The following is a 25,438-nucleotide window of genomic DNA, read 5'->3' on the forward strand; positions in this document are numbered from 1 at the left end:
TAAATTTTAATCTCACGGATTTAAATTTTAATCTTACTGGATCTTTCAAATCTTAATCTGGATTATGAATATTCAGGATTCAGGAATATACTCAGAATTCGAAATCCAGGATCCAATCCATGGATTTTAAAGGATTAAGATGATATTCAGTCCATAAAAGTCCTAAAAGTCAACCTAATCCCGCGATCATAAATCTCATCCTGAATTAACAAAAAGGAACAAATCTAGGCAAAAGACTATTTTGTTTTTCATGATCCAGAATGTAGAACGTAAACGATTCATTTTATTGAAACCAGCAGATCTCAAATTGATTTCATCATTTTATGATTAACATCATCAAAAATTGTATTTTTTTTACATATCTTTGCTTTATTATTTTAGGTATTTTAAATTTAATTATATTTTATATTGTGTTACTGGCTCAATGTAAACAAAGAAATAATATAATATTGGAAGGGACAAAAAAAGAAAGAATATGAGCTATTTTTTTTTAGACTTTATATACTTTGTATGTATGTATGAGATTTTTCATTCTTTGATGTTAAATTAATTAAGGTGCGAGTAGATGTTTAAGAAAATAAAATATAAAAAATTATTTCCACAGTCAATGGAAATAGTTCCGTCATCTACAAACGTTGTGGTGTTTTTTTTATATACGTGCAAATGAAAATTTTACAAAAACATGCATTTTATCCTCATTCTCTCACAAAATAATTTTTTAGAGACTTACATGACTAAAACGTTATGATTTTTTTCATTTTGAAAATTTTATCATTTTTTGTACTTTTTTTCTTTTTCATTTTTTTAAAAGTTTTTTTTTTAATAATTTTTTTTAGAACTAGATTTTGAAGGATTTTTAATCTTTTTTTAGAGTTTTTTGTGTAAGCATCTGGACCAGTCCAAATGATATGGACATAATCCATTACTTTCACGCATTTTTTTGTTCCTTAATAGTATTTTTCTCTTCTTAGAAAATGAAAAATAATTTTAAAGACGACTTTTTTTAAAGAAAAAAAATATGAAAAAATTAAAGGTAAAAATATTAAAGTTGTTGTTGATATTTCACCCCCAAAAATTATATAATTGTCAATCATGAAATGAATATAGTTGGTTGAAAGAATGCTTACGGTTCTTACGCGCAGCTCTTTTCCGTCATTTTTGTTTTATATGATGTTGAATTTTTATCATTTTATAAATAATAAATTAAATAAGATATTTTTTTGTTCTCACAATTGAATGGCTTGATGATGAAATATTAACATTGCTCGCAAACAGCAACAACTGGACTTGTTGGCCAGTCCTCTTCTGAACCATCTTCTGACGAGACACTTCCTGTTCTATATCGCAGATTATTATTATCTTCCTCAATCGTTGGAAGGTACGATGATACTTTTAGTTTATCTGTTGGTCGTAATGTTCGAAGTGTTCTAGAGCTAAGCTTCCATACTAATCGCTGACGGTAGGGCATTTTCTGTTGACCGTTGTAGTTTGATAGAATTTTCACTACGAGATCGTGTGTGTGAAAGAATGATGTATCTGGTATCTGTGGAAGAAATAACAAAATTGTATTAATTTAACGGTTTTTTTCAAATTCAAATTTAAACGGTTTTCAAAAATTCAAATTTTGTTGAGTTCTAAATTTCAAATTTTAACGGTTTTAAAATGAACTGAACAGAAATGAACTACATTTTCATGATATCACGTAAAGCTTATCAGTACTGACAAATTTGTTAGAATTTTCCACTAATTATGACAAATGTATTACTTAAAGGTAAGTCAAGGATGATGTCATGAAATAACGTAATAATTAAATGTTAAGGTTGACTCACCCGACACAATTTTTGTAGTTGTATTGCATAATCGACTAATCCATGAATTTGATTTGATCCAGCTTCTAGCTTGCTAATTGATGCAGCGTCCATTTGTGTACAGATACAAACGAGTGCCAATTCCGATGGACGAATACTGGCACAATTTGCGTCACAAGCTAAAATTTCCATTCTTTGTTCGAGATCCGATAGAACAATAGAGGAATCGTAGAAATCAATCAAACCCAATTCAATAGCCGTTAATCGGAAAATGTGATAGAAAAGTCGAATAAATGTGAGACCGCTTGTTGGTGGCGAACTCATATTTACTCCTAATTTATTCTGAATAATTTCTGCCATACGTTCTAAATCACGTGCGGTGCAACGACACTGTTCATGGAAGGAATAAATAAAAAAAAGAAAGGAACGATTAGTATAATTCATTAAAATGTAATTATATGTTATTATGTCACTAACTATAAAGAACGACGTCATAGCATAAAATTTGTTTTTTTCCACAACTTTTATGTGTGTACTCATTATTTGTGTCATGTGTCACAAAACACTTGAACAAATACTACGACTAAAAAAACAACTTACTTGAGATATAGCAACTAAATCCTCTGTATCAATTGCTTCAACACCCAATTGTTTGATTGCAAGATGTAGTGATCCGACAGAAATACAAGCCATGTGCTTAGGTCTTACTTTCATTTTTGTTAAAAAGCGATCGACATGGTTGATAGCAGTAAACAGAACATCATGTGGCAATTCGTACCAGACTTTGAGGCATCTTAAAACATGAGCGGCACCATCTCTCGTCCCGATTGTTATCTCACCATCCTATAAATAGAAAGTTAATGTGCAAAAATATTATAAACAAGGAAAACAATTTAATTATCTAATCTAATCGTAACGAGACAGTTAATTGTAGTAAGAAATTGAAACCTTGGCACTGAAATAATGACCGATATGAATTCATATCAAGTCAGAGAGCAAATTTACAGTTGAAAAACATGATTAACGTCACAAGCGTGTAATCTATTATTGATAATTATTCGAGAGCTTTTCTAACGGTTTTTGATAATTTTAAAAATTTTTGCATCTTTTTAATTTTGCCAAATTTTCTCGAAGAAATTTCATCATTATGTGCAAATTCGTCTCAGCAGTCTATCTAGTATGGATCATATGCAATTTTCATGCATCAATACTTTAAAAAACTTTCATCATAAACGTAAATGCACATAATATCATGAAATTTCACACGTAAGTTAATTAAATCGTAAATCCTAATTTTGAACAATTTTGAAATTTTTGCATCTTTTAGTTTTGCCAAATTTTTGTTGATGCGGAATTAAAATTAATGAAATGGTAATGGAATTACTAGTTTTAAACATCTGAAGGCCACTAATGGATTGAAGCTGTATTATTTTACGTGATCAACAACATGATCAACAAGTTACAGTAAGAAGTTGAAGGATTTTCATTGAATAAAATAAATTTGAGGCAGAAAAATTTCTTGAATTAAAATTTGAATTTCATCTGACCGTTATCAACGAAGTCTAAGATTTCTCGGTCAAGCATGATCGCTGCCTAAAGTTTGGAAGAATAATTTCCTTAAATAATATTAAAAATTATTAATAATAAAAAGTTGTGTGACTTACATTGGATTGCTGGGGTAAGAACAAATTGGGCTGATATTTTGGTTCCAGTGCGAGGGCTTCATTAAATTGTAAAATTAAATCTTGTGCACTATATTGTGGTGTTGGAGCCGCTGCTTGTTGTGATGTTGCGTTATTGTAATCATGAAAATTGTTGTTGTTAGAACTCATACTTGATGCATTGTTAGCATCCGGAGTTCCTATTTCCATATGCCTACCCTGATGATGTTGTTGGCAATTATTCATCAGCGCATTAGTCTCAGTCATACCGCTGCTCATACTATTGAAGTCATTGACATCTCTTTGATGATAAACTTGGCCAGACTGCGATGCGTATTGATAACCACTACTTGTTGATGGACCAACAATAGTATCGGCAGAAAAGCGTTGGACCGACATAACGTTGATGATGAATTTAGGGTGGCTGGCCAAAGGACCTATATATTTTATATTTGGTTTTTTTGTTATTTTAATATTGAAGTATAATTAACCAAATTGTTAATTATTTTCAATATCCTTGTATATATAAAATTATGTCTATTATTTGCGTTGCCACAACAAACTTCTTGTCTATAGCTGCTGTGGATTGCAAATTTATTTTAAATAAACTTATTTCTAGTTCGCAGTTGCGAAAAGAGTTGCTTTTTTTTTGTTTTGTGTATTTAATTATATTTCTTTTTGAGTTGTATATTCGCAACTACTTTAGTTGACCCTGAGCACACACCGATCGAATGAATATGTTTATTTCTTTCGATCTTCGCGCTCTTTAAAAATTGCACTACTACTATTTAATTTCGACAACAAATCTGTTCCTCCGTCCTCACTTGCCTAGTCGTTTTTTGACAATGAGATTTACAGTACACAACGATCGACAGCTTTAAGAGATAAATATCAATTATCAGCTGAGATCTTCGTACGTTAAGAGTGATTTATTGTGTATAGTAGATTTATATGCAATCTATATATATATATAAATTTATGTATATTATATATGTGACTAATGTCAGCAATCAAGCTCAGATGAGATATGAATAATAAATAAATATTATCAAGAGACACAACAGAAAAAATGCTTGGAAGTGATTGAGAATTTCGCAAAATCAACAAAATCACTCGCTATAAAATGGGTCAACTTGAAAATTTTCAATACAATAAGTTCGCAAATTGAGACTTTCGGGTAAAATGTATTAACAATGTTAAACTTTTTTCCTAGATCTCTTTGCTTAATATAACTTTTTTTTTTGATGCTTACAATGATTAATTGTCTTCTGTAAAAATTTAATTTAAATAAAGAGAAAAAATTTAGTTAAGGTAAATAATAAAGTGATGAATTAATGAATTAACAGCTATGGACAGAGCTTTTGACAGTTACAAAAAGCTCAAATTTTTGAATTTTTGGAGGGAAATTTTTTATTTTTGAGAATTTCAGTCTTCTCACTGTTGTTAAATGTTATAACACTGATCGTTCAGCAGTTTATGCTCTAACGATTGATATTTTACTTCCTTAAATGCTATAAAGTAATCAAAAAGTGTCTAAATCTTGATTTTAAGTAACATTTGTCATGTACTAATACAATTAGTACAAAAAAGTCGTTAAAATTTAAATTAGGTACGTGAAAAATCGGTAAAATTTCAAATTAGGTAGTGAAAAGTCGTTAAAATTTAAAATCCGGTACTAAAATTAAACCAAACTTTTATTGTCCATAACTATTAGTGATATGTCATGAAATCGAAATGATCTCATGCTTGTATGTGACGCTATTTCAAAATACACAAAAATATAATATAATGATAAACAGTAATGCGCGATCATAAAAGCCATTTTTCGCGTATGCTTGATAGGGGAGAAAAATTCGACATAGCTATCCAAGAGATATTTTTGTACATTTTAGTCAAAATGGAAAATAACGCGCTTAGATTGTGAGGTAAACATGTTTAAACTTGAATGAAATTTTAAAAGTATTTTCTTCTTTTCATTTACATACGTAGTGAAGCATTATGGGCAACAGAAGCAGTAAATAACTGCGAAATTTAAGAAGAGAATTCGAGAAAAATATTATAAATAAAAATCAGGCATGATGATGACGAAATGAATCGAAATTTCCTTCTGATTTCATTATTATGTGCAAATGCGTCTCAGCAGTCTATCTAGTATGGATCATATGCACTTTTTATGCATCAATACTGTAAAAAAATTTCATCATCAACGTAAATGCACAATGAAATCATGGAATTTCGCACGTAAGTTAGTTACAACGTAAAGGCCTAACTGAAGACGATCACTGTAACTTTCTACCTGTCCTACATATTTTTATCATCATATACCTACTATATTTTTCTTTTATTTAAATATTAAAGCCAAGGCAATAATGGTGGGGCAAATGAAAATATTATACAATTTTCTCTCATTTCATCGATTTTCAGCTAGTTACAAACGGACGCTCTCAGCTGATTCACTAATTGACTATCTTCTTTTGGCATTTCTTTTACATTATTTTCTCTAAATTTCACTGAATTTCACTTAAGTAGCATAATTAACGTAATTAGTTTTTGAGAATATTCTAGTTAAAAATTACAACATGTATTAACGGGATTAGAGCAAATAAAAAACGCGAGAAGTTTCTTAACTTGGAGACAAAAATGGAAGTACGTTCAAAAGCATATATATAGAGATGGAAATAAAAATGGCGTTTGATCGCGTAAAAAAAATTTTTTCACTCGTCAATTTATGTGGCTTATATAACGAAATTCAACATAATTTTATATCGTTTATGTTTGTCTTGTTGTGAATTTTAATTATATGCACTAATCCTTACCCGGTGCTTCCTTTTTGGAAATTTTTTGTGGATTTTTATTAAAAAACGAACATTTCTATATGTTTTTCCTTTGAATGTATAGTTGAAACTAACTGAGGTTTCTTTTGTCTTGTTGAGACTTGTTCGTACAACTGTCTATGACGTCACTTTCGAAATTTCGACATGCCTTTGTACTGCCTTTATTCAATTCGAAACGGCTTGGACGTTATGGAATTTCCCGCTTATTTTTTGCTTTGCTTGTTTTGTGAATTGTTAATAAATTTTATTAAATTTTTTGAGTAAATCATGTTAAAATTGATACAAATTAGAATAATACAAAATGACTATTGATCTGTTTTTTCTTCATTCTCGTTCTGTCCATTCTCTGGATCTTGTTCATTACTTTGATTTCCGTTGGTTTTGGTTTCGTCATTATTTTGATTCTTGGTGAATCCAATTAGATCTTCTTCAGTCTCAATTGGATGTTCTTGAGCATAACAGTATGCCTTCATAACGGCTTTTGGTGCAATATTATATAAAGGATGCGTTGGTAAAACTTCATTATCTGGATTTCCAATTACAATTGGTTGCTTAGTTGAATTAAAATTTTGAGCAATTGAAAGCCCACTTAGTGTATAACAAGTATGATATAAATCTTCAGGCTTTCCAGGTTTATCGATTAAACCGCCGTGTGGCTTTTGGCAACAAATCAAAATATATTCTTGTAATGCTTCTCGATGAAATAGCAATTCGTCAATATTAATCGTATATCCATCATGGCAAGAGTTCTTTTCAATCAACATTTGTATAACATGAACTAATGAGCCCATCCAGAATGAATAACATCCATCGACAAGCTTATTTGTACGTCCTTGAAATCCTCCTTCATATCGCATTTGACGATTTACAGCCCATCTCAAAAGAGACTTCAAATTAACAGTCGAAATATCATTTAATAAAGCTAATGCTGCTGCAGCACAAAATGAGTAGCCACCATGGGCTTCTAAATTTGGAGATCCACCAAATCCACCTTCATAAGTCTGACATTTAGCGATCCAGTTTGCAGTTCCTTCAAATAATTTATTTTGTGGACTGATTCCACTCAAACGAGCGACAGTAATTGCACAGTAAGCACCACGAACATCTATTTCTCCGTCGACATGCATTCGAAATGCACCATTCTCTTCTCGTACACTCCATAGGAAACTCTTGATTCCTTCCCTAAAATCAAATAATACTGTTAGTGGATATATATTTATAGAAATGAAGAATCAACTTACGCATCAATGGCTTCAAGTGCTTCATCAGTCTCGATTAAACATAAACTAAGCACTGCAGCATAAGTTGGTGCCAAATGAGGCAATTGACTAGGTCCGCCTGCAAATCCACCAGACGGACATCGGCATTTTTTGAGGAAATGAATAACATCAGCAAGAACTTCATATGAAAATTTGAAATTCAAGCAGTGAGCAGATTGTAAGATCCAGTAAACAAGCCATGTTCTTGAAGCATCAAGACATTCATATCCAGTTGATAGAAATCGTAAGCAACGTTCCAAAAATCGAATGTGTTCCTTACGATAAAAGTATGGTAATGTATTGTCCATGCTGGACAGCTGTTCAATTCTATCAAAACATTTCTCGACCAAATTTTCTACTTTTATCTGTAAACCACAATGAAATCATGTTATGAAAAACATAATGTAATGTAATTTCCAATAAATCACAACTTACTTGCTCTTTTGATGTCAGTGTCTCTACATTCTCATCGTCAAACTTCTCAGATTTAATATCAGTAAAATTTCTGGTATGTCCTTCCATCGTTATTCCTTATTTAATTAAAAAAATTTAGAGAAAAAAAAACTTATGTTATTATGTTAGGTGAAAACAAGTAAAAAGTTTCAGAAGTAAAGAGTTCAAAAAGTGCTTTTACCTGGAATCATTAAATTTTGCATCTATATCAACAATTGAATTATAATTCATCACATTATTAACGGTCGAAATATATTTAAAAAATTAACAGTCAAAAATGATTTTAAAAAACGCTACTTAAGACTGGACAGACAGACAAAATAAGGACAATAACAAATATTGATAATAATGCTAATATTATTCAGGGGGACATGCAAAAAATGAAAAGATCCAGTGGGGAAACATCATATGTGAACAAATCCCAAATATTTTTCACTAAAAATATTTCTATTTAAAAAAAGTACAATTTAGATCAGAAATATCCAGTTTCCAAATGAAATATTACGAAGAAAACAGTGCTGCGATGAGTGAAGACGAAAATCTAGATGTGGAGAGTGATGTAAGTGCCTTATTAATGTAAAAGAATTTTCAAGTGACCATTTTTATTTTTTTGTCCCATACTTATACAAATATTTGTCAATAATCCAGGATGAAGATTTAAGTAATGAAAATAAATCGCGCTCTTCTGGCAGTCAATACTTTTCACAGGTAAATAACATTTATAAGATCAATATAATGCATAAATACAGTTAGTCATTGATCCATAACGTGATTTAATGTTAATTTGATATTCTCACAGGCAGAAAAGCGTGCTCATCATAATGCTTTGGAAAGGAAACGACGTGATGTGAGTATTTCTCTTTGTTTACCTACAATCAACTGGTTTAAATACAACAATAATATATTTATTTTCGTTCTTCTTAATTTTACAGCATATAAAGGACAGTTTCACATCTTTACGCGATTCTGTCCCGTCGTTGCAAGGCGAAAAGGTAGTACGTGACTAGTATAATTGGAATCATTAAGTATTTAATAATAATGATTCACAATTTTCTTTTGCAGGCAAGTCGAGCGCAAATACTAAAGAAAGCCGCCGAATATATTCAGTTTATGAGACGTAAGAATCATTCTCACCAGCAAGACATTGAAGATTTAAAGAAACAAAATAGTATGCTGGAAGCACAAATACGTTCATTGGAAAGAGCTCGAACAAGTGGAAATTTTGGTCAAGAAAGTGCAAATGAAGGGATGGATAATGTCAAGTCTGATGTAAGCTCACATGAAAGTTCAGACGAGAATGAGGAAAATGACCGACGAAATACAAAGCGCTTAAAGACGGCGACATATTAATAATTTTGTGATCTTTACCTCTGACAATTTGCAGTTCAACTTATGCTTTTTTCTAATTATGGTAAATGGACTTACCTACTATTGTAAGAAGTAGCAAAAAGTCGCGTAATATTAAGTTCAAAAAAAGAGAATATTAGGAATCGCCTAAAAATGGAGAAACATTTTTTGTTTTAGTTGCTTACCTATATATTCATTTATATATACATAAAAATATACTTCCTATACTATTTTTTAATCCTTAACACTTTATTATTACCTTTTTTTGTTTTAATTCTCTTACAACTCTATATGCTTCTTTGCAAAACCGTGAATTATGATTTTTTTAATTGATCTTGCAAACTCTCATCTTGAAACAAAACAATATTGTATGATTGATTTTTGCTAGGAATTTAAGGATTAATAAAGAGTTTAAACCAAAATGTTTTGAAACTGTAAATTTTCTTGCATTTCCTTTATTGCAAAATTTAATTAACAATCTTCTTCGGTAAAGCCATTATTTAACATTACTGACTTCCTTTTCTTATTGCTAGCTGGAGTGTTTTGCTTCTTTTTAGCACTACTTCGGTCAAGTTGTCTCTTTTTGGATGGCTTTGGAGTCACTGTAATGTCATCGTCATCATCGTTGTCTATTTCTACAACGACAGTTCCTTTTGTCTTGAATTTTTTAACATCACTCTTCTTTAATGGCACATCCTCACCGTCTTCTTCTTTAACTTCTTTAATTATGCCAATTTTTGCTAAATCAATAACATCTAAGCATGTTAATCTACATCCAATGTCGATTCCGCAAACCATTTCAATTTCAACTTTTTCATCGACAATTACTTTCCATAAATTCAATTCTCCTGAACTTGATGCTGTTGTTAGATATCCGTCATAATATTTCATAGCTTTTACTCTGTTATTATATATTTCACACATTGTTGCTTCTTCGTTCTCATCCTCCCAATTGTAAAAGAGTAACTTGCCATTCTCCATACCAACTAAAATGTCTGTATCTGTTATCCAGCATATACTTGTTGGTTCTGCTTCACATTTTTTCGTTGATATTACTTCTGCCTTTTCTGTGGACCATACTTCTACAATATCCTTGCCAGCAATAAGGAAATATTCACCACTTATGGACCAAGCAACAAACTCTATGGTATTTCCAAATGCCTTGTTTTTGAGACTTGTTGCAAATGCTTGTCTACCATTAATTAAATTCCATGTTCTTAAAATCATGTCATTTCCAATGGATAATGCTAACTTTCCTGACGAATGGACACTAACGTAATTTACTGGACTTCCTTTATGTGCCTTTTCAAAAACTTTATCGACCTTCCAAGTATTTGTCTTAGTAAATGCCATTTTTCCATCTGCTCCACAACTTATTAAATAACTGCAATCAGGCACGAATTGAATAGAGTTCACTGTTCCATCGTGGATATAAAGATCTTCAATTTCTCGTCTTGCTTCCAAATCAAACACACAAATCCGATCATCACATCCGCCGCTTGCAACATATTTCCCATTCGATGCTAGACATCTGATTGATGAGGTATGAGAATGTGTCGAAAATGATTGGTACATGTCATATTTACGAGTATTCTAGTAAAATTAAGTTTTGTTTAATGTCACATTTATGGTTAAATTTTAAAAACAGTCTACTTACACTTCTTGATGGTCTGATTCGATAGCCCAACAGAAATTCCTCATATGTTCCTACAACAATCTCAAAAGTTGTTGCCATAATGCCTTTAAATGTATTAATTAAAATATATGTTGATTTATTATTGTTTTGTTGTTGTTGGTTAGAAAAATTTGTTCTGTAATAATGCGCTAAACGTATATCAAGTTGAAAAGTCACAGAAGTAACAAATGCGCATATATAATATAATACACATAATTGGCAATATTTCATACATAATTTCAATAATTGATGTATTAATCATGCTTGCATTAATTATGACTTTTATTAAATACATTTAGATCACTCAAAAAGTACGGACAAAGTGGTCATAGCAGGCGCCATCAAAATAATTCAAAAAGTTAGCTAAAAAGTCGTTAAAAAATTTGTAAATAGAGATTTTAAATTAATGCTGTTAATAAAATTAAAAAGAAAAATTAAATATGTTAATAAGTGAGTATATTAATCGAGAAGAGATATTGTCGGAAGTATCAAAGGAGTTACGGAAGCATGAGATTAAAATTAGAAGTGAAAAGCATCAGAAAAACTTGGAAAATAAGCGTCGAATAAATAAGAAGATTTTTAAGATCCAGTTAAATCATCAAATTGTTGATAATGCGTTATTTAGTAATGGACAATGTTCAGCAGTTCCAAGATTTGTTCTTCAGGCATGCCAGAAAATCCAAAAGGAGAGCAAAACAGAAGGAATTTTTCGCAAAACTGGAAGTGTCAAAAAACAACAGGAAATCAAAGATTACTTAGAAAACGGCGGTTCATTGAATGATAAGAATTTTAATGTAATTGACATAGCAAACTTATTGAAAAAGTACTTTAGAGAGTTGCCTGAACCACTGATTCCACAAGGAATGATTCAAGATACGTTAATTAAGTGCTTAATTTATTGTACAAAATATGAGGAAAAAGTTGAAGCTCTTCTGATGACCTGCATGTTCCTCTCACCTATAGCAGTCAATACGCTTGCATATTTCCTACAATTTTTAGAAGTCATCATAAAACATTCCGCTGAAAATTTCATGACACTTGACAATTTAGTTAGAGTATTAACACCAACGATCATGCCACTTCCATTAAATGCTCCAGAGAAACGCTTGCAGTCCCACTTTAAAGTTCTGGAACTGCTTATTGAAAATGCCAATTTAATTGGTGTCATTCCTGACAGAATGATAAAACGGGACGATATGAATGCTGTTCCAATGACAGAGGAACGAAAAAAGAAGAAGCGACGCAGTGGGTCATTAAATCGAGTCTTTACAAATTTTAAAAAAAAGCTTGTTGGATCATTGGGGTCATCAGAAAGTCTAGACAAGTCTCATGAAAATACGATTGAGGATATAACGATGATGACACCAAATGTCACAAAGTCAACTAAGAAGCGACGGTTGGAGAGACTTGATGTATTGGCCTTTAGTTCTAAGAAAAAGTATGTCCATTAATAACTAATAAGTCTTATATTAATTATGTGCTCATTTTTAGGAAAGATCCTGCACCTATGATGCTAACGTCACTGCCAGAAATAGACGATTCACCATATGCTCAGAGGAAACCGTATGTCATTCTAATTTGCATTAATTATTTCCTTTCTATAACATAAACTCACATTATTTACAGTGAATATAGGAACAGTTTAGGGGAAGTAAATCAGTCAATTGTATCGCCGAAGGTACGCCGTCATAGTTTGGCACCAACTACGCTTACGAGAAATAAAAAAGTTGTTCCTTTACAGGAATGCACAAATAATGAGACAATAATTAAACGTCGAGAAGAGGAGTACGTGCGGGTTCCGAAAAGTGAATATGAAGCATTTAAGACACGATTACATTGTATTGAGACGAAAATAACACACGAATTTAATACAGTCAAACTTAATGCAGTTAAAGCTGAATTAAAGAAGAAAAAGTTTAATGGACCAGAAGAAGTTGAAAGTAAATTTCACGAGACTTTGCAGGAGGTTGAAAAGATTGAGGATTCAGAACGTAAAACTGAGCAGCTTGCAAAACGTCTAAGTCGTGAATTAAAAATTCGTCCACAACTTGAAAATCCAGTCATTAGATCACCCAGTGCACGTAAAATCGGAAGCTTAAGAAGACGTCAAGAGAAAAACACGAGATTATCACGTAATCAGTCATGGCATTTAGGTCCATCAGCATTAAATCCAAAACCAGATAACAGTCCAGAAAAAAATAAGACATTGACATCAACATTAAGTTTCTATCCAAAACCGACCCTAAAACGTGCACGATTAGTCGATTCTGGACTAATTCAGGAAACTCAAACACTGCCACAAATTCCACAATCAACTGAGAAAGTTGTTCCTGAAAAGCCAGTCCGAAAATCAATAAATATAAATGTTAATCCAATCGCATCTGAAGTTTGGATGCCAGCAACGGATTTTTTTAATGATACAAAAAGTATTTCAAGTCATAATGATGAAAGTAAGGTGCCAGACATAATGTTTAAAACTCCAAATCGACCGAATAGAAAATTTACTGCTGCTAATGAAATTGACATGAATAAGACTCCAATGTTGCCACCGAAAATGACACCAAATAGGAAATATACGCCAATGAGCGAAAAAAAGACACCGTCAATGAATAAAACAATGATGTTAACTCCATCAATGAATGAAGCTCGCGAAGGACGCGCCTCAATTATTCAAATAAGAAATCAAAATGCTGGCATGGTCGCACAAAAAGCGAAATTATTTGATGATTTGTCTGCTGACTTGACAAAAAGTGTTGATCGGTCTATAAAAATTCCACGTGTCATAGTTAATAAGAAACTTGAGAATGTAAAGAATATGAATATGGAAATATCACAAAATCAAGTGCCATCAAATTCGACTCATAGTCCACGACGAAGTTCAAGATCGCCTGGTATTAATCGTCGAATGAATTTAAGGATATCCACTCAATCGCCAGTACTTAAAACAATAAAGGAAAATGCTAATGAGAATCGTAACAATCGAGTCAATTTACTCAAATCGGATGTCCTTAATGAGATTGCATCGCCGCGAAATCGTAAAGTTTTGTCACAAAATAACACGCCACGAAGGAACAGCAAGACACCGAAAAATTCAAGCACTAAAAAGCATCGAACGCCTCGTTCGTCGTCCAAAAAGTCTATGCGACGACATCAAATATCGTTCGATTAATTAATTAAGTTCAGCATGTAGCTTGGTTATATCCAATAACATTTATTTACTTAGATATCATAGATTCTATATAGAACAGATTTTTTTATCTATATTTTAAGGAATTTTGTCATGGTTTAGTTATGTAATCACTTCTGTATCTACCTACTTTTAAACTAATCAGCAATTTATTTTTTTTATATCAAATGCCATATCTATGTTGAGAATGTAAGAATAATAATGAGCATACAATAAAGCTTAATGATAGACTTATTTTTATCAAATTTGATGGTTTTCATTGTGGTTAAAAGAGTTATTAAAGTATAATTAAGTGTGGTCATTTCCACTAGAATTAAGTTGTCATTTTTAACATTTATAAATGTTCAGCTACTCAAGTTATTGCTTAATGTTTCATTTAAAATTGCACTGTTTAATGATTTACTTTGGAATTGTCTAGTCATTTCTGTCCTTAACTGCCTTAGTAATTTCAGGCTTTTCTAATTTTGAATAGGACAGGTAAATCACGTCTGGTAGATTTAATGGCATACAAAGTTGATTATTTGACCAAAATGAGCTTTGATCCGAGTTCTGAAATTGAAACCTTTCTTAAAATAAATCAGTTTAAAATAAATCCTCGGATTAAAAAATTGGTCTATGTACATATATTGAAATTGTGGTTGTCCATAAAGGCCGATGGTGTAATGGATAATTTATGGAATTAATTTGTTGAAACCTGCTATTTGTTTGACAAGTTTAATGCACTCTGTAGAGCAATTAAGGAACAGAACCTTACTTCTTTTTATACTAAACAAAATTGCTCAAGTGTAAGAAATCAGAACAACGAACTTTACAAAAACTAAATTGGCAGCTAGATTTGTGGCTGCTAAAATCGAGGATTTTTGGGTAAGTAGACTCAAATTGTTCCTTAATAAGTATGAAGTTTTATTACAGATTTGGTTAGTTCCTCGATTCTTAAATTACTGTATTGTATTAATTACAGTATATTCGAATACCTTAAATATATTAGAAGATTTATAGATAATTTAATATGTATACAGTCGTTCATTATTACGTTCATCTTTGGATATAACAATGTTAATAATGATTAAACTCGATAATGTTGTTATTATTTGGATTTTCTTGTCTTATGATTTATGCTTCTTATTTATATTATTATTCTCAATATCATCTACTTCGTCTAAGCTGCGCTTTAAACTGTTGAAGTTGAAATCCACAACTGGATTACTGACTGAAGGTTCTCCAAAATTCATATGATTTAGCATATCAAATGGATTGTTACTTCATATGATTTAGCATATCAAATGGATTGTTACTTGAAGTTCTACTTTCAAAACTCGGCCATTGACTTGAATCATCATCCATAAAAAGTGATCCATTTATTAGCTGTATTTTTGACTTAGTATGTACCCAACAGTTATTATTAATACATGAAGTATTGGTGCATGAAACTATTGCTGCATATTTTTGAGCGATTTGTGGATGAAATTAAGCAAAAATAATATAGTTAAAAATAAATAATCCTAATCAAATTAATTATATTACTTGTCCTCGATTCCATGTTTATTTTAACCAGCCAACATACCATGTCCTTAATTTCATCTTTTTGCTTTATTGTCACACCATCGTCAGCATTTTTTAAAGTAAATTCAATCAGCAAAGCTAATTTTAAATATTTCTTTCCAAATGTTGCGACATAAGACGGTGAGTATTCTCGATAGAAGGCTATGAAGGACTTAATTTCGTTGATTTGTGCCCAAAAAGAACGGTAAGTTCCTGCTTGGCTGTGCGATTTTAAGATGAAATAATATTTTTCTATTAATTTTTCAAATGTTGTCGTCATTTTGAACGTCTAAAAATGAAGTAAAAAAACGAGGGAAAATGTTGATCAATTTTTGAACTTTATTATTTTGAACTGAAATGAAATGAACTTTGAGCATAAATTTCAAAAAATTTCTAACGGAAATTTTCGTTTTTTTTCTATATTTAACTTATTTAAAGGAATAGGTTGGTATGTAAAATAAAATTCTTTATTTAGCTTCAAAATATTTCATACATTATTAACATTTCAACTACATAAAATTTCAATTACTATCCTAAATTCAAATTTCTATAAATTCACTTCCAGCATTTAAGTTATATCTTTTTACTTATACTTTTTCATAATCTTGCAAGTTTCTGCCGATTCCTTTACGTAAAATTTCTTTTCACGAACTAATTTAATTTTTTTGACTTTTTTCTGGTCAGTTTTGTTCTTTTTGGGGTTTCGATCGTCTTTTATGTTGTCATCAATTTTCCGTTTTGTGGCCTCAACCTTTTTAGATATTAACATAAGTTTTTCGTCGAGATCATCCAAGAATAATTTACTAACCTTTGGCGCTGCAAGCTTCTTAGTTGGTTCAAACGATTTATCGAATTTTGCTAAATTTTCTTGAGTCAACTTGAGAAATTTCCAATCGTCATTTTCAGATCTCGAGCTGTTATGTGATGCTTCTGTACCATCAATACTTTGATTTGGTTTCTTATTTTTTGGATGTGTAAACTCAGTCAGTTCTCCGTCAACGTAATAGTAATGCTTAGTGTCACAGTTACTATCACTAGAATCTGATGATTTTCCATCATAATTTTCAAAATTCCCAAGATCTTTTAATGTAGCCTGAATGCTTTCAATCTCATCCAAATGGACATTTGGTGTAGGAAAATGTCCTGAAAATATATTGTCATATATTGTTGATTCTTTTGGCAGTTGTGAATCTGATGATTTTTGAGGAAATTCAGGTATAATCCATGAAGACGTTGCACCAGGCAATTCAGGTAAATGTGGCGTGACCATTGGTAAAGGTGGTGATATGCAAGGTGTTTGTTGACACATCATTGGCATTTGAGTATTATCGGTAACAAATCGGTTTCTCGACCATAAATTTTTATAGTAATCCGTTTCATCATCGGATTTATTTGATTCGCTTTTGTCCGAAGGTATTGAAATTGTCTCAAAATTGTCACATTCTAAACGTTGTCGATTTAGGTTCAATGAATCAACGATGTTTCGACTAAAAACTTCCTGTGCAGAAAAATTCCTTTCAAGTCTCGGTGAATCGTCATATTGAGTATTAGTTTCACTTATTTGTCGATTAAGTGAAGCTTTTTTAAGTTCATCAAGAATTCCAGTGCTTAATCGGTTCTTAACTTTATCAAACAAATTGATGGCTTTTTGTAATGCTGCTCGACGGTCAATTTTATAAACTTTTGATTTAATGATTGCTTTTGCTTTACCAACTAGTTCCGATAGCTTCTCGATATGATATAATGGACTTTTAATGTCTGTATGCAGCAAATAAGCATAAATTTTCTTCTCAGCAATAATTTCTTCAAAATCACTAATAAGGTTCTTCTGGATTATTTTGATTGTTTCATATGGATCGCGATTTATCTTTGGATCTGCTTTTGATTGATAATTTTGAGTAACCATAGCTAAACGCTCTTCCTGATCAAAGTGAGCTGTTAAATTAACTTTCCCATTAATTCTGATATTTGCCACTGAAAAAAGTTAATTACAATAAATTTAAAACACTAATTGATGTTCTTCTTGCTAAAAACTATGTATAAAGACTTACTTCTGGCAGGTAACTGATTTTAATAATAGATAACCAAGGCAAAGTATGCTTAAATTAAATATTTTTGATCAACGCGTTTTGGCATTTTTTCTTGAATGAAATTTTGAAATTAATTTTTCCGTTTGAAATTTAATTAGCAAGTGTTTCATTACATTTATTTATTGCTTAGATTGTCGATCTTGTCGATAGAATAGCATGACACATTTAGTATAAATAATTTAAGGAATTAACTAAAAAAATAAAAATTTGGGACATAACCTTAAAACACAAAAGAAATAAATTAATTAAATTGACTATTGAACTCTAAATATTATTTAATCTAGCTTTCATGATTGTCTTGGGTAGTGCTTTTACTGATAGAGAAGAGTCTTACTGCTTTAGTTCCTTCACTCATTGCATGCTTAGCTAGTTCGCCTGAAATTGTGTATAAAAAGATCCAGTAAGACCTGAAAATGTAAAAAAGCTCAAAAAAATACCTGGCAACAATAATCTCACACTGGTCTGAATTTCACGACTTGACATTGTAGGACGTTTGGATATTGATGCCAATTTCATTGATTCATTGGCAATTCGCTCAAACATGTCATTGACAAAATTATTCATAATGCTCATGGCTTTCCCTGATATTCCAGTCTCGGGATGTACTTGTTTGAGGACTTTATAAATATAAGAACTAAATGATTCAACCCTTTTGGGCTTTTTCCCTTTGCTGTTCTTTTTATCGTCATTAATAACTTTTTTAACTTTGTTGCTTTTAACTTTCTGTTTAGCCACTGGCTCATCCTCAATATCCTCAGTCTCTCCAATTGACACATCTTCTTCATTTGCTTCGACCATTGCACTCTCATTTTCTAGTTCTTCTTCAGTTTCATCATCAGATTGCAGTTGTTTTGATACTTTAGGTTTTTCTTCCTTTTTTGGTCTTCCTCGTCCGCCAGCCATTTTATTTAATTTTATCTTTTGTTGTTATTTGATGATCAACGATCGAATGTACGACACAAAATGAAGTCAATTTTATCATTCTGACCCTTTTATAGCTGTAAAAAACTAGAAATCCTGCTCGTAAAGCATGACAGAATCTAACTGGAAGTTGATCAGAAATAAGGCATGAAGCTTGTGTAAACATTTCTTTTTATTTATTTTTGTATTCTCATCTATCAATAATAGATTTTTTTGTAACTAATTCTAAAAAGGATTCACGAAATTCAAAAAAGAATAGATTAATAATAGTAAAATAATAAAAAATAAAGGTAAGGATGATTCATTCAACCACATATCATCAATTAAAGGTGGCAAAAATAAAGGAATAAGGAATTAATTAATAGTTCAATATAATTTATGTATGTAGATCTTAAATTTGTAAGTGCACTTAGACATTATATAATTCATTTCATTATTTCCTCTCATTTTTTCATGTTAACAGAACTAGACGTTTGACTTAATAAAAAAAATTAACTTAAGAATTCCAAAAAAAAGTGACAAAATTAATAAAAAATCATGGTTCAAACAGAAAAAAAAATTACAATTTCGATAATGACTTATGTACACAAAAGGATGCCTGCATTAACTAATGTCTCCTTGGCATTCTTCTGCTAGGAATCACACCATACTGCTTAATTGGCGACTTTTCAAACTTTTCATTCTTTATGCCACAACTTATAGGTGTCTTAATCGTGCATTGAATCATCGAAAGTCTATTTTTATTATCGACATATTCTGATATGTTGTAATAACGTCCTGAACAATTTGGATCTTGATGATGAATCACGATTGATGGCGTTAGAATTGATTCCGTTTTGATGAAGGCTCTTCTTAAATTTTGTGGCGTCTGCGGAACATATGATGAATAGGCAGGAATTGTATATTCATTGATATTTGGTCGTGAATTCTTTTCAGCTTTAATGTTAATTATTTTATTATCATCAACTTTTCGTCGCTTTTGTGGTGATTGCTTTTGTTCAGTCATTCCTTCATTTTTTCGTTTTCGACCTCGTTTGCGTTGAACAACAGCTTCTTCCTTAATTACTGGAGCTTTTGGTTTCGCTTTTTGTTCAGTCGTGTCTTCATTCTTTCGTTTTCGACCTCGTTTACGTTGGACAGCAACTTCTTCCTTAATAACAGGTGCTACTGGCTTTACCTCGGCTGGCTGCTTTCGTGTACGTTTCGATGATGTATAGGTATCAACATTAATAATAACTTGATCATATCTGATGACTTTATCGTCCGCACATTTTCGTCTTAATCTTGTTCTCTCTGATTCATGATTAATATTGACATCTGTTAATGTTTTTGTCTGAATTACATTTTCGTCCTTGGGTTTTCTACCTCGTCTTCTAACTGGTTCTGTTATTGCATTCATTATTGTTGCTGTGTTTTGTACGGTTGATATAATTGGATTTGATAACTTTCTACGACCGCGTTTTGTTGGCGGCTTTTTCACATCTAATACTTTTCCATTTTCTTGCTGTGGCTTCACATTACTCTTATTGAGCAAATTACCAAACAGTATTAAGGTTACATCCTCTTTTTGATCCATAAAACCAATATTTGGATATCCATCAATTAAATTGTCATCATAGCCTACAAACTTCTCTTCTATAAATCCTGATATATTTGTTTGAAGTGGCGTTTCTTCTAAATTCTTTGTTTCCGTCTCTTGTTCCTCCTCGTCCTTATTTTCAGCACTATTATCATTCGACGCCGTCGTAATAACAACATCAACATTCTTTGTTTCTGTCACACGATCAGTCTTTTTCTTAGTGATTTTTTTCTTTCTATGCTTTGGAATATTTCTTTTATTAGATGTAGATTTCTTAATAGATTCTGATGATCCATTCATGTCTATTGGCATATCATTTTCATTGTCAGCCTCACTATTTTCAGGCAGTGATACTTCCTTCATACTTAAATTTTCTGGTTCTTCTTGCTCTGCAATAAACTCTTGATGATTTTCCTGCATCACATTATCATTTGTTTTTGTTATTGGTGCCTTTATCTCTTCACATTCGTCAAATACTTGAACAACATTCTCTTCCATTTCTTCATGATGACTACTTACTGACGATGATCCTTCATTACGTTCGGACATAACAATTCCACTACTACTATCATCATTTGATCGTGTTTCTTCACGATTTTCAGGCAATTGTGTGATTCCATCATCATCATCATCATTATTAATTTTAACATGAACATTATCATCATCATCATCCTCATCGTCGTCGTCAATTTCAATTTCGTCATCAATATCATCATTAACAACTGTATCTTCAGATTCGGCTCGATGAAATGTTTTTGTTGGAACATTTTTATATAAAATTTTATTTAAATCTTCCGATGGATTCATCCACGGATGTTTTTTTAATTCTTGCAATGTCATCCTCTCATGTTCATTAATTTTTAATAAATTGGCAATAAGATCTTTAGCTTGAGGTGAAATATGACTCCAACGTTCATTACTAATATTATAGAATGCTCTACGAATATTTTCAGTATATTGAATTCGGTAATTCCTTTCATCTGGATCTTTATTTGTTGGCTTAAATGGAGTATTTCCACACAACATTGTGTATAATATCACACCAAGTGCCCACAAATCTCTTGATAATTTGGTTGGACTTTTAACTAAACTTTCTGGAGCTGCATAATCCAATGTAAAGCATGGTGGAGTTTCTTCCGTTGTTTCATGGCATGCAAAGCCAAAATCGAGGAGTTTTAAATCAGATTCAGGATCATCATTAACAAAGACGAAATTTTCAGGCTTTAAATCACGATGAACAAGCGATTTTGAGTGCATAAATGAGACAACATCAACAATTTGAGTAAAATAAAGTCGTGCAAGCGATTCCGATAAATATCCATTATGACGAATTCGATTAAATAATTCACCGCCATCAAGCAGCTCACAGACAATGTATGTAAATTTCTTATCGCTTATTTTCTCAATTAGCTTGACAACATTCTTATGTCCTTGACACATCTCGAGCGCCTCAAATTCTTGCGATGAATCGTGATCGAGTTTAATTATCTTTACAGCATATTCCTGACCATCTTCAATTGAGTAACATTTAACACACAGTGAATATGTTCCATCACCCAGTAACTCGGAATCTTCTTGTATACGATACTTTTTGAAAAATGGAGATTTTGACTGAAAAAGTAAGAAGAATTCAGAAATAAAGTAAACAAAATTTAATGAAATAAAGAAAATGTTATTTACCCTGCGCTGCATGCTATAAACATCTTCTAAAGTTGGTTGATTCATCTCTGGCCTGCTTGCAATATTTAAATCTAACATATAAGTGCTTTTTCTCAAATGAGGAGCAACAAATGAGTAACCTGTATTCGGGATGAAAATTTTTTTTGTTATTAAGTATTAATATATTGTTATTTGTAAACAAGATGTCTCAACGTCATTCAAATAACCTAACGAAAGCGCATTTTCACGCCAGCCAGACAATTTGAGTAAGGAATGATAATTACCTTTGAAATAGCGAAATGCACGAGGCCCGACTGGCGGTCCATTTTCAGCTGGACCGTCTATTGCTTTTTGATTTGTAAAATCTTCAGAAAATTGACTAACATCATAGCGATCTTTTAATGTCGGAACCATTAGTGCTTCATATTGTTTATTTTTCAAAACATTCCATTTGATTTTTCTGAAAAACGGATGATTCTTTATCTCTTGAGCGTCCTTTTTTGAGCCTAATCGCTTTCTTGGATCTTTCTCCAATAACTTAAGTATTAAATCTTTAGCTTCGGGTCCAATCTATGAGCATAAATAATTAAATTAGAGACAAATTTAGGACAATAATAATGAAGCCTTACAATTTCAGGAATAGTTGGTGGACTATTTTGAATACGTTCGGATATAACTTGCTGATTACTTTCTTCGCCTTCACGAGAGAACGGAGACTGTCCAGTGAGCAATTCAATTATCAAGACACCTACACTCCACCAATCAACATTCAAATCGTGTCCACAATTCGGATTAACAATTTCTAGAAAGACAAAGGAACTCCAATAAGACAATGTTCAATTATTTGTGGTCATAAAAATATAATTACCTGGAGCCATATATTCAATTGTTCCGCAATAGCTATATGCCCGTCCACCATCCTTAAGTTCTTTCGAAAGACCAAAATCTGTTATAATTATGTGTCCTTCTTTGTCTAACAATATATTCTCCAACTTAATATCTCGATAAATTATATTATGCTGCAAAAAATATCAAATTTTCATTAACTTACAATTTTTCACTGAGTAAGCATGTAAGCTTTTATTATTATTATTATTATTACCTGATGCAATTGTTCTAGTGCCACAATAATTTCAGCAATGTAAAATCGTACTTGTGATTCGGCAAAATTTTCCGTCTTATAAAGATGCGAAAAGAGCTCGCCACCTTGAATGAATTCCATGACTAAATACAATTTTTCCACTGTTTGGAATGCATAAAATAATGTTGCAAGGAACGGACAGTCAATCACTTTTTCCAATACCTACAAAATTAGCCAAAATTAATAATGATTTAAATGGAAATAAGTATAAAGGTATGACATACTTCACGTTCAGTCCGCGTGTGTTCTGTAGTTTTCTTCTTTTGCGTAACTTTACTCTTTTCAAGAACCTTCATTGCATATAGTTCTCCATTGTCAACACCACCGATTTTCTCGACTAAAAACACTTTACCATAAGCGCCAGTTCCGAGTAACTTCAGAATTTTAAAATCGTTTTTGTTGACCTTATCTTCTGGATTTAATTGCACTATAGCGTTATTGATATAAATTGAATTGTCAAAAACAGGTACTTTTAATGGTGGATTTGAAATTAATCTACCTGTTGAAACTATTTTAGATGATTGCTCAATGTCCTCATAGAATCTCTGATAATCGTCAGACACAACCACGACATCACTTGAAGTACTTTCTCGTTCCGAATCATTGTTGTTGTTTTGTTCATAAGCTCGTTGCCGATCAGGCGATGATTCTTCATTGTTGTTGTTTCTATATCCATCTCGGCTATCTTCTGAATCGATTTCAATGACTTCTTCTTCTACCTCATCGTCCGTGTCTGGTTTTGCAGGAACTCGATGATTTTTATATGAACGAGTTGGCTCTGCATCCTCATATGCTTCCTCATCAGATCCAGATTCATGGAAACCATTTTGTACATTTCTCATTTTACTCTTATCTGTATCTTCAAATTTATGCTGATTATTATACTTTTTTGAAGATTTATCCATTGCTCATTTGTTTTACTTCATTATATTCATTAATAAATAAATAGATGTTTATACTAATAAAGTCCTCTTCTTCTTATTCACCTAAAAATGGACGAAAAAACAAATAAATAAATAAATATATCCATTACAATTGAGTAATTACAAGCTATGGATTGGAAAACAAAGCATTTTTATTCTAATGTTGATAACATTTCATTGAGAGTAAAAAAATGAGCATAAACAGTTACATTTATACATAAATTTATCATGAAATATAAAATGCTATTCTTTCTTCTTACTTTTTTTTCCTCTCTATACACCTTTCTTCTAACATTCTTCTCACAAAACAGACTTATTAGACTCTCTTTAACATTAATACTATCTCTAATGATCAACGAAACATTGAGAAAAGTTGGAAAAAAATGAAATGAATCGTTAGGAACGAAAAATTCATGTTTACAACATACGTACGTGCCAATAAGAAATAGAGATAAATAATACAATCTCTCAATATATTTTTTTTCGTCACAATAATCTTTATTCTATCCTATATTGTTGTAAAACATAATTTTCAGCATAAATAGCAGGCTATGCAAATTTGTTTTTGGTGAAAATAATACTTTTTTTTGCTAATTGGTCTACTTTCACTTTCAAATGTATGAGCTGGAATTTTTTTATAGTCTGAATGTGATGCCTGCCTGCCGCTTTATTTGGAATCTTTAACACAAGAGAAAAAAAATTCCTTTAAACAACCTTTAGACTTGGGAAGTTTTGTGACAGATACTTTATCAGAGTTTCTAACAAAATCAATACATATCACACGAGTTTAAATATCATAGAAAAATGAATAAATACACTTATATACTGACCTTATAGGAAGCAAGCAACACAGTTTTTCTGAAGATTTTTTGTGGATTATAATTTTACTCCTTTTAACCTAGTTAACAATTTCTTCTTTTTCTGTTAGGATTTATTGCAATCACTTTTGCTAAACATATATATAGTCTTTAACACACTTTTCTATGTACTATAATTAACTAAATATCGTCTTTAAACTTGCTAATTTTGAGGTTGAAATATTACCAACTTTTTTTTTCACTAAATAGTCTTTTTTGTAAAGAACTTCTTTTTTATCAGCCAGTTTTGCGTACCTTTTGAACCTATTTAAATTGTTTTCCAATTTACTATAATTAATGATCTATTTTTTATGCGATTTAATCGTGTTTACTTTTAAAATTGAGAATTTAATTTTTCTTAGTAAACTTTTTTTTGTCAGGTGTTCGTAGTTTCGTATCCCTTGTATTATTTTTCTTGTTATTGTTTTGATCCAGGGTTGTTTACAATATCTTTAATCAGGTATTTTACTTCTTTCACAATGAGAATTTTGTTAATAATAGT

General features: G+C 31.3%; 7 protein-coding genes across 9 annotated transcripts; 2 read left to right on the plus strand and 5 right to left on the minus strand.

Annotated features, from left to right (window-relative positions):
- Positions 1-239: 239 nt before the first annotated feature.
- On the minus strand, positions 240-6,411 carry CycG (cyclin G). Its single transcript, XM_070642243.1, has 5 exons — positions 6,286-6,411; positions 3,473-3,906; positions 2,409-2,651; positions 1,830-2,198; positions 240-1,543 (listed from the first exon to the last, which is right to left on the minus strand). Exons 2-5 carry the CDS (start codon positions 3,866-3,868, stop codon positions 1,256-1,258), a joined length of 1,296 nt encoding a protein of 431 aa, XP_070498344.1. The 5' UTR covers positions 3,869-3,906; positions 6,286-6,411; the 3' UTR covers positions 240-1,255.
- Positions 6,412-6,528: 117 nt separating this feature from the next.
- Fntb (Farnesyl transferase beta subunit) lies at positions 6,529-8,149 on the minus strand. Its single transcript, XM_070642214.1, has 3 exons — positions 7,998-8,149; positions 7,545-7,927; positions 6,529-7,485 (listed from the first exon to the last, which is right to left on the minus strand). Exons 1-3 carry the CDS (start codon positions 8,082-8,084, stop codon positions 6,609-6,611), a joined length of 1,347 nt encoding a protein of 448 aa, XP_070498315.1. The 5' UTR covers positions 8,085-8,149; the 3' UTR covers positions 6,529-6,608.
- A 247-nt stretch (positions 8,150-8,396) lies between these two features.
- LOC139091971 (protein max-like) lies at positions 8,397-9,801 on the plus strand. Of its 2 annotated transcripts, none has more exons than XM_070642233.1 (5): positions 8,397-8,574; positions 8,664-8,723; positions 8,815-8,862; positions 8,948-9,007; positions 9,078-9,801. In XM_070642233.1, the coding sequence occupies exons 1-5, from the start codon at positions 8,509-8,511 to the stop codon at positions 9,363-9,365; spliced, it is 522 nt and encodes a 173-aa protein (XP_070498334.1). In that variant the 5' UTR covers positions 8,397-8,508; the 3' UTR covers positions 9,366-9,801. The 2 variants fall into 2 exon arrangements, with proteins under 2 accessions (XP_070498334.1, XP_070498333.1); XM_070642232.1 differs by having other exon boundaries at positions 8,398-8,574; positions 8,948-9,010.
- Positions 9,787-11,162, minus strand: LOC139091970 (p21-activated protein kinase-interacting protein 1-like). Its single transcript, XM_070642231.1, has 2 exons — positions 11,020-11,162; positions 9,787-10,955 (listed from the first exon to the last, which is right to left on the minus strand). Exons 1-2 carry the CDS (start codon positions 11,095-11,097, stop codon positions 9,834-9,836), a joined length of 1,200 nt encoding a protein of 399 aa, XP_070498332.1. The 5' UTR covers positions 11,098-11,162; the 3' UTR covers positions 9,787-9,833.
- A 273-nt stretch (positions 11,163-11,435) lies between these two features.
- Positions 11,436-14,390, plus strand: LOC139091965 (ralA-binding protein 1-like). Of its 2 annotated transcripts, XM_070642225.1 has the most exons (4): positions 11,436-12,475; positions 12,529-12,600; positions 12,664-12,715; positions 12,779-14,390. In XM_070642225.1, the coding sequence occupies exons 1-4, from the start codon at positions 11,478-11,480 to the stop codon at positions 14,204-14,206; spliced, it is 2,550 nt and encodes an 849-aa protein (XP_070498326.1). In that variant the 5' UTR covers positions 11,436-11,477; the 3' UTR covers positions 14,207-14,390. The 2 variants fall into 2 exon arrangements, with proteins under 2 accessions (XP_070498326.1, XP_070498325.1); XM_070642224.1 differs by having other exon boundaries at positions 12,664-14,390.
- A 1,943-nt stretch (positions 14,391-16,333) lies between these two features.
- Positions 16,334-18,759, minus strand: LOC139091954 (uncharacterized). Its single transcript, XM_070642201.1, has 3 exons — positions 18,294-18,759; positions 16,575-17,740; positions 16,334-16,517 (listed from the first exon to the last, which is right to left on the minus strand). The coding sequence occupies exons 1-3, from the start codon at positions 18,757-18,759 to the stop codon at positions 16,350-16,352; spliced, it is 1,800 nt and encodes a 599-aa protein (XP_070498302.1). The 3' UTR covers positions 16,334-16,349.
- A 259-nt stretch (positions 18,760-19,018) lies between these two features.
- On the minus strand, positions 19,019-25,364 carry LOC139091950 (chromosomal serine/threonine-protein kinase JIL-1-like). The gene is made up of 9 exons (XM_070642198.1): positions 24,910-25,364; positions 23,656-24,142; positions 23,381-23,583; positions 23,118-23,318; positions 22,884-23,034; positions 22,645-22,817; positions 22,300-22,585; positions 22,037-22,155; positions 19,019-21,967 (listed from the first exon to the last, which is right to left on the minus strand). The coding sequence occupies exons 2-9, from the start codon at positions 24,059-24,061 to the stop codon at positions 19,385-19,387; spliced, it is 4,122 nt and encodes a 1,373-aa protein (XP_070498299.1). The 5' UTR covers positions 24,062-24,142; positions 24,910-25,364; the 3' UTR covers positions 19,019-19,384.
- Between the last annotated feature and the right edge of the window lie 74 nt (positions 25,365-25,438).

The sequence above is a fragment of the Chironomus tepperi genome, unplaced genomic scaffold (genome assembly GCF_022539635.2).
Source record: "Chironomus tepperi strain 1889 unplaced genomic scaffold, CSIRO-AGI_Ctep_v1 contig_269, whole genome shotgun sequence".
In the NCBI taxonomy this organism is placed as follows: Eukaryota; Metazoa; Arthropoda; class Insecta; order Diptera; family Chironomidae; genus Chironomus; species Chironomus tepperi.

Coding starts and splice junctions, on each gene's coding strand:
- LOC139091950 (XM_070642198.1), bottom strand. CDS start 24,061: ATGGATAAATCTTCAAAAAAGTATAATAATCAGCATAAATTTGAAGAT. Junction 23,035..23,117: donor CACTAGAACAATTGCATCAG/GTAATAATAATA, acceptor TATTTTTTGCAG/CATAATATAATTTATCGAGA. Junction 22,818..22,883: donor AATTGAATATATGGCTCCAG/GTAATTATATTT, acceptor TTGTCTTTCTAG/AAATTGTTAATCCGAATTGT.
- LOC139091965 (XM_070642224.1), top strand. CDS start 11,478: ATGTTAATAAGTGAGTATATTAATCGAGAAGAGATATTGTCGGAAGTA. Junction 12,476..12,528: donor GCCTTTAGTTCTAAGAAAAA/GTATGTCCATTA, acceptor GCTCATTTTTAG/GAAAGATCCTGCACCTATGA. Junction 12,601..12,663: donor CCATATGCTCAGAGGAAACC/GTATGTCATTCT, acceptor CATTATTTACAG/TGAATATAGGAACAGTTTAG.
- Fntb (XM_070642214.1), bottom strand. CDS start 8,084: ATGGAAGGACATACCAGAAATTTTACTGATATTAAATCTGAGAAGTTT. Junction 7,928..7,997: donor CACTGACATCAAAAGAGCAA/GTAAGTTGTGAT, acceptor TGTGGTTTACAG/ATAAAAGTAGAAAATTTGGT. Junction 7,486..7,544: donor GCACTTGAAGCCATTGATGC/GTAAGTTGATTC, acceptor ATTTGATTTTAG/GGAAGGAATCAAGAGTTTCC.
- LOC139091954 (XM_070642201.1), bottom strand. CDS start 18,759: ATGGCTGGCGGACGAGGAAGACCAAAAAAGGAAGAAAAACCTAAAGTA. Junction 17,741..18,293: donor TGTGAGATTATTGTTGCCAG/GTATTTTTTTGA, acceptor AACTTTTTTCAG/TGGCAAATATCAGAATTAAT. Junction 16,518..16,574: donor AGAAGCTTGCAGCGCCAAAG/GTTAGTAAATTA, acceptor ATATCTAAAAAG/GTTGAGGCCACAAAACGGAA.
- LOC139091970 (XM_070642231.1), bottom strand. CDS start 11,097: ATGGCAACAACTTTTGAGATTGTTGTAGGAACATATGAGGAATTTCTG. Junction 10,956..11,019: donor GAATCAGACCATCAAGAAGT/GTAAGTAGACTG, acceptor TAATTTTACTAG/AATACTCGTAAATATGACAT.
- CycG (XM_070642243.1), bottom strand. CDS start 3,868: ATGTCGGTCCAACGCTTTTCTGCCGATACTATTGTTGGTCCATCAACA. Junction 2,652..3,472: donor TCTTACCCCAGCAATCCAAT/GTAAGTCACACA, acceptor TTCTATTTATAG/GATGGTGAGATAACAATCGG. Junction 2,199..2,408: donor ATTTAGTTGCTATATCTCAA/GTAAGTTGTTTT, acceptor TTCCATGAACAG/TGTCGTTGCACCGCACGTGA.
- LOC139091971 (XM_070642232.1), top strand. CDS start 8,509: ATGAAATATTACGAAGAAAACAGTGCTGCGATGAGTGAAGACGAAAAT. Junction 8,575..8,663: donor ATCTAGATGTGGAGAGTGAT/GTAAGTGCCTTA, acceptor TCAATAATCCAG/GATGAAGATTTAAGTAATGA. Junction 8,863..8,947: donor TGGAAAGGAAACGACGTGAT/GTGAGTATTTCT, acceptor TTAATTTTACAG/CATATAAAGGACAGTTTCAC.